Source organism: Hyaena hyaena, unplaced genomic scaffold (genome assembly GCF_003009895.1).
Source record: "Hyaena hyaena isolate Hyena2069 unplaced genomic scaffold, ASM300989v1 scaffold_202, whole genome shotgun sequence".
In the NCBI taxonomy this organism is placed as follows: Eukaryota; Metazoa; Chordata; class Mammalia; order Carnivora; family Hyaenidae; genus Hyaena; species Hyaena hyaena.
This window is the reverse complement of record NW_024080832.1, coordinates 783,504-790,456: the sequence shown is the minus strand read 5'-3', so window position 1 is coordinate 790,456 and position 6,953 is coordinate 783,504. Positions and strand designations below refer to the sequence as shown.

The 6,953-nt window shown below is 48.6% G+C and overlaps 1 protein-coding gene across 1 annotated transcript in view; it reads right to left on the bottom strand.

Moving 5' to 3' along the window:
• Nucleotides 1–570: 570 nt before the first annotated feature.
• RPS10 (ribosomal protein S10) overlaps nucleotides 571–6,953 on the bottom strand; it is a 7,010-nt gene continuing 627 nt past the window's right edge. The window contains exons 2-6 of the mRNA XM_039241810.1: nucleotides 6,498–6,647; nucleotides 6,093–6,264; nucleotides 3,750–3,827; nucleotides 1,425–1,480; nucleotides 571–658 (exon numbers count right to left, since the gene is read on the bottom strand). Of these exons, the coding sequence (XP_039097741.1) occupies nucleotides 617–658; nucleotides 1,425–1,480; nucleotides 3,750–3,827; nucleotides 6,093–6,264; nucleotides 6,498–6,647 (498 nt within the window). The 3' untranslated portion in view covers nucleotides 571–616. The remainder of the gene's footprint in view (nucleotides 659–1,424; nucleotides 1,481–3,749; nucleotides 3,828–6,092; nucleotides 6,265–6,497; nucleotides 6,648–6,953) is intronic.

Sequence of the window (6,953 nt, the reverse complement as noted above, 5' to 3'; positions counted from 1 at the left end):
CCCATTGAGGAACATCACCGCTCTTATCCACTTACTCATGTCATATGCAGGGTCACCCCTTTCAAAAGCTCCAGGAAGACTGGAGTGTTTCCTCCATTTGAAAGAGCCCTGGGATAGCAAGAACTTCAGTGCGGTTACTCGTATTACATAAAGACAAAACCCCCCAGGGTCTTCACACGGCTGGCCATCTTCAGAGGACTATGCAACTCCTGATGTGCATACACCCTGAGCCTCAAGGCCAAGATTCGTTTATTCGAGGGCTAACAAAACAGCAACCTTCTTGCCACGCAGAGTGGCACCTGCATGGCCCACCTAGTGAAGATGCCAACTTTTCAACTACTACCCCCCCACCCCAAACGGTAACCATGCTGGATGGGACTCAAGAGGGGAGCACACACTGAACAGAAGGCCCATGTCCCAGCCAAGCACCACAGCTCTAAGAGCGACACATGATGCCACTCCGGATAAGGACAACTCCTTAAACCAATCCAGTCTTGCCCAGTTTACATTTCGATCCTTAGATCATTCCTGGTCAGGCCACATAATGCAAACCAAACAGGACACACAAGATTGTTTTCTGGCTACAGGTTTATTCAACACAAAAGGATCTCCAATTTTACTGAGGTGGCTGACCACGTCCACGACCAAATCCTCCTCTCTGCAAGAGAAAACACAGGACATCAGCATTAGCAGTACGCCAGACAGGCCTCATTATCAAATGTAAGGGCTCCAGAGTTCAGGCCCTAAGTCCCAGCCCTGCTCTTTACTGGCTACCAGGCCGCTTCCTAGGCCTGTTTCCACATCTGTAAAATGGGAATACGGACACCCACTCAAGAGTGCGTTCCCGTATCACACACACAGTAGCAACCCCCACACGGACAGCGTTGCCCTAACAGTGATATGGCAGCACCTGCGCTGAGCACTTTATCTAGATTAATCTCACAAGTACGTGACACAGCTAAAACCATCATCTCTACCTTAAGGATGAGTAAACTGAGGCATGGAGGGGATGCGCCCAATAATGTCACACCATCTAAAGGAAGATGAAGGACCGGATTCCACACCATTTTGGTCCCAGAGCTCACTCAATCTCCAGTTTGTAGTTCTTAGCCTTAAGTTTTAGTTCATGAAACTACTTAAGGGAGTTAGAATTATGATGCTCATCGATGAAGAAACTGCTATGCCACATGTAGTACTGACTGGTGGGGGGGGGGTCTCGTTTCAGTACTTTACAGATTTATGGAAGTTTGTATGCTGTATCTTAATGTAAAAACTTGGTTCATATATTTTTGGGAGGGGGTGGGGGGTACACTGCAACAAGGGTTGGACCCACGACACTATGCCATATCCCCAGAACGTGCAGCCCCGCAGGGCAGAGGCCGGAATAATGACTGCCTATAGAGAGCAAACGGGCGGATACTCACAAACTGGAATTCAGTTGCTGACCCAGCCCCAGCCTCAGCTTTCTTGTCCGCACCAGCTGGAAAAAGAAACAACAACTTAGAATTGTCAGGATGTGAGCTACTACAGACTGAGGGAAGACCAGTCTTCCGGCCTAATCCCGCAGGTAAAGCCATGCCAGCAAATGTACACCATGAAGGACACGTAAAGTACACCCAATGGTGGGAAACACTTCTGCCCCGCCTTCTGTGGCAGCCTTCCTGAAGTCATCCTTCAAAACTCACAGCCCCAACTATCACCTCCTCCAGGAAGGCTGCCCAGACCACAAAGTCTGAATTATGTGCCCTTCATATAGGCCCAAGAAGACCCCCCCACTTACGTGCTTCAGATCAGCACCTAGTTTACACAGGGAGCTCAATACAGAACGAAGAGATACACTGAACATAAAAAGGCTCACATAAAGAAAAAGTAACTTCATTACGAGTATGGTAAAGAACACAGAAAAGATCCAGTGCCGCCCTGTCCTGTATGGTAGCCACTGGTCCAAGCTGAAATGTGTGCAAAACACATCAGACTTCAAGGCTTTAAGAGGGTGCAGGGGCAACTGGGTAGCTCAGTTGGCTAAACGTCTGACTTTAGCTCAGATCATGATCTCACTGTTTGTGAGTTCGAGCCCCACTTCGGGCACTGTGCTGACAGCACAGAGCCTGCAGGCTGCTTCAGGTTCTGTCTCCTTCTCTCTAAGCCCCCCACCCCTTCAAAAATAAACATAAAAGTTTCTTTTTTTTAGGTGCAAAACATTAATGTTTATGCAGATTACATGTTAAAATAACATTTTTCTTGAAGTTTTAGTTTGAGAGCAAGAGAGAATCCCAAGCAGGTGCCATGCTGTTAGCACTGAGCCCAATGCAGGCCTCAATCTCATGAACCATGAGATCATTACCTGAGCCGAAACCAAGAGTCGGACGCTTAACTGAGCCACCCAGGCGCCCCTAAAACATTTTTAAATACACTGGATTTGGGGCACGTGGCTGGCTCAATGAGGAGAGCACGCAACTCAATCTCAGGGCCGTAGGTTCGAACCCCACATTGGCCATAGAGATTATTTAAAAAATAAATAAAATCTTGCTCTTCTCCCCTCACTCCCCCGCCCCCTTGACAAGCAAGCTACCATGTCCCCAACACTGTACCTTTGTTCATGCTGCTCTCACCTGAAATGCTCATTCCCACTCAACTTGGGGCTCAGACCCAGCCTCACACCCTCTGGAGAACTACTCCTGGATTCCCCATGTGATGTGACTTCTAATAAGAGCAACCATTAACTTTCTCTGAACTGGGGGCTGGAGAAATTCTTTCTTACTATCCAGTAACATATTCAGGTCACGTGCGCATGTCTATTTCACATCTGAGGAATCAGGAACCATGACAAGAGGCAGGTACAGTGGAAGAAGTTAATGAAAACTCCCCTTTTTCCCTTGCTTTCATATTAGAATGAACTCTTCTCAACAAAGATACTGACTCTTTAAAGCCCAAAGCCCCACTGTGGCCCCCACAGCTATGAGACCTGCATCTTCGTCTGACTCTCCTGCTGTCTCCTGTGCTTTAGACAAGCCAGGTGGCCTTCATGTTCACCACCCAGAGAGCTACTGGCTGACTTCCACCTCCTTCAGATGGCTGCTTCAATCTCGCTTCTGTGACTTTCCCTGAAACCCTGTTGAAAGAAAACTGCACCATCTACCCCCCCTGCTTTTCCCCCTGTGGCACCCACACCAGGGCAGGTCATATGCCCATTTTTGCTTACCAGCTTCCTACTACTAAAATGCAATTTCAACGAGAAGGACACTTTATCTGTTACATACACTACTGTGTCTCCAGCTTCTAGAACACACACGTCACAGACAGTATATACATTGGTTGAATAGACAGCCGTTATTCCAAGTCAATGCAAGTGCCTATTATTTAAAATCAAGGTTTAGAGCTATTTCTGCATTAAGAAAAAAACAAACACAACTCGATTTGGCCCTGCCTGCATGGCGCTTCCAACACAGGAGCACAACCACAGACTAACGTGCTTGCTTTCTTGGAAGTTTTCCGTTTTGTTCTAGTTAAGGTCTTCAACTAAAGTCCTCTCTGTGTCCCCAGTGAAGAGGGCTTTTCTCCTAATCCCATCCATCAAATCCCTGCACAAGGCAAGCAACATAAAGGACTCTAGATAAAGGTGACCCAGAGACTGAAACCAAGCGCCTTTCCCAGTCACCTTGGCATTTTCACAGGATGAGCCCCAGCCAAGGTGACTGTGAACCCAAAGATCCCACCCCCACCCCCGATCCAGATGATGCATTACTCACGGGGCACAGCGCTTCGTCTGTAGGTGTCTCTGTCAGCTTCCCCTCGCGTGAGCCTGGCGGGTCGCTCTCCCTCCAGACCTATACAAATTAAACCACACGGTGAGCGCAGGGCAATGTGGGAGCTCTGCTCCCTCCAGGCCAAGGAACGTGAAATTGCTCTCCTGTTCTCACTGGCAACGACTTAGTTACGATAAGTAAAAGGGCACAGAACTCTTTGCAGAACTATGGGCCAGAAGTTCTGTCATCACGGACACTGGCTCCTCAAATGTGACGGAGAACACTCACAATTAAAATGCCGCCCATCTGCAGAAGTATTGCTTTCTTCTATCACATTTCTCAACAGCTACACGTTTTCCAATTACTTGGCAAATTAAGCAATCTGACCAATCCTACAAGTATCTGAATGACTAAAATTTTATTTTTTTTAACGTCTTGGGTTTTTTTCTTTAAACGTTTATTTATTTTCGAGAAACAGAGCATGAGTAAGGGAGGGGCAGAGAGAGAGAGGGAGACACAGAATTTGAAGCAGGCTCCAGGCTGAGCTGCCAGCACAGAACTTGATGAGGGGCTCAAACCCACAAACTATAAGATCACGACCTGAGCTGAAGTCAGACGCTTAACTGACTGAGCCACCCAGGCGTCCCTGAATGGCCAAAATTTTGAACTTGACCCATCTCTGAGGTGGGAAAATCTCCTGTGCAAATGGGAAAGGAGGTGCTGAAGGCCCCACCTCCAACAGTCAGCATATAGAGGCCACCAAGAACCCTTCTGTCCTCAGGCTTTTCCATATCCCTCACTAGGCTGTGGGATATATATTAAGGCAGATTTACTTATTTCAGAGCTTCTTTATTTTGAGAGAGATTGGGGGGATGGGGGGAATCCCAAGCAGGCTCTGTACCAACAGCCCTGAGCTGGATGCAGGGCATGAACTCATAAACTGCAAGCTCATGACCTGAGCCACCCAGATGCCCCCAGGCATTTAAAAGGTACTTTTAAAACATCCTCCAAGGGGCGCCTGGGTGGCTTAGTCGGTTAAGCGTCTGACTTTCGCTTAGGTCATGATGTCGCGGTTCGTGGGCTCAAGACCCGCGTTGGGCTCTGTGTTGACTGCCAGCTCAGAGCCTGGAGCCTGTTTCAGTCTGTGACTCCCTCTCTCTCTGACCCTCCCTTGCTCTCGCCGTCTTTCTCTCTCCTAGAAATAAACATAACATTAAAAAAAAATCTTCCAAAACATTGGAAATTAATCTCATAGTCTCTCTACCCAGTTACTCCAGAACTTTACTTAGAATCCATACAATTAGAATACAGACTATAATTTATCTTGAACATGTCTGAACTGCAGAGGTCTACTCCAATACAATTTTGGTAAAGAAGAACATAATACAAAGACACCCCTAACCTCCATATTGTTCCAAGGGTCAACTGTATTTTTTTTTTTTAAGTACAAGAAATAAGACTGAATCCGTAGCGAGTGGTTAAAATGCATGCCAGGCCTCATTTTATGCCCACTAAGTCAGAATCTGTGGGGCACAGACTGGTTTTTTTCCTGGGGTTTCCAACACACAGTAGAGAACCTTTGCACCTGAGCACCAGGATCCCCTAGGGAGCAGTCATAAAATCTACGGATTCCTGAAGGCTATGACGTCCCTCACCAGAGGAACCAGGACACGCCGTTGATGATCTGGTTTTGGGACTCTGCACCTTGTTACCCAAGCCCACAAACTGCTTCTTCTACACAGTTCCCACAACAAGTTCTTCCACAACCCAAGGAAATAAAACCGTCACCTTGACAAAATGCGACAGGGATCCCCAGCCACAAGGTAAGTCACCAGCCCTCTCACAGCACATCCTTCCTTTTTCACGCAATGATTATGCATTCAACTTTTGATTATTTTTAATCAAATAAATGAAAGCCCGACGCAGGGCTCACACTTGGGAACGGTGAGACAAGTCAGAAGCTAACCGACTGAGCCACCCAGGCGCCCCTTGATTATTTTTGCTCCCGCTGCCAAGGACCTCTATAAAACTCTCCATTTCTTTCACATGTGGTAAACAGCTTTGTTCGGGACTTCTTGGAGACATGCATGACCTCGGTCCTGGAAAAGCTATTCTGTGCTCTACCACAGGTGCCTGGCCACAGACTAGTGTTTAATGCCACCCCCGGGGGCCAGCCCAAAGACCTGGCATGATTGCGGTTCCATTACAAGTCCCACACCGGAGGACAAAGGGTCCAAGACTTGGCCCCAAGTGCAGCGGACACCAACGGTGTATCCGAAGAGCCCTCCTGTCCTTTCACATCTACCCTCCCCCAAGCAAGAGCGAGCCCTCACATGGGCAACACACCTTTGGGTCGCGGCCTGCCTGTCTCCGGACGGCTGCGGCGCAGGGTGGCGGGCACGATCTCAGGGGGCAGGTGCAGGTAATCTCGGAGATACTGGATGCCCTCGTTGGTCAGGTACCAATAGAAGTGTCTCCAGGCAAACTGTTCCTTGACGTAGCCTCGTGATTTGAGAGACTGTAAAGCAGAAAGCGGTGGTCACGACATGGCGAGAGCCCTGAATCTAGAAACTCGGTGCAAACAGAAGCTAGATCACGCAGACGAGCTTTCACGATGTATCTATACCTCAGGGCCCTTCGAGGCAGCAAGCAGCTCTGGCACGGCTGTCCTGGCCTCTCCTGGGAATCTGACTCCAACATTTAGTGGAACATCCCTCCATCTGCACCCCACTCCAGCAGCCCCCAGGCTACCTGCATGGCTTTCATGACGTGCAGATTGGGCACATTCTTGTCGGCCAGCTCGGGGTGTTTCGGCATGTGGACGTCCTTCTTGGCCACCATCACCCCCTCCTTGAAAAGGAGTTCATAAATGGCAATTCGGTTCTTCTTGGGCATCAACATCTGGAGGGAAGTGAACCATCAAGAGTCTTTCTGAGCAAAAGAGGCGGAGTCCAGCAACCAAGTTCATGACCCCAAAATTACCGTCCAAAATGGGTTGAGATCTCAAACCACGCGGCTGAAAACATGCAGGAAAGAGCACTTCAAACCCTCAAAACTGAAAACCCGCCAGCTGCCCTCCTCCACCTGCCAAAAACACTCGAGGAAAAAGTGGCTGTTTGACGTTTGAGCAAAATAGGTGTGGGGTTACTCTTCGCGCCGGACTTCATTCTCACACCCACGGAAGTACAACGGGGGGGGGGGGGGGGG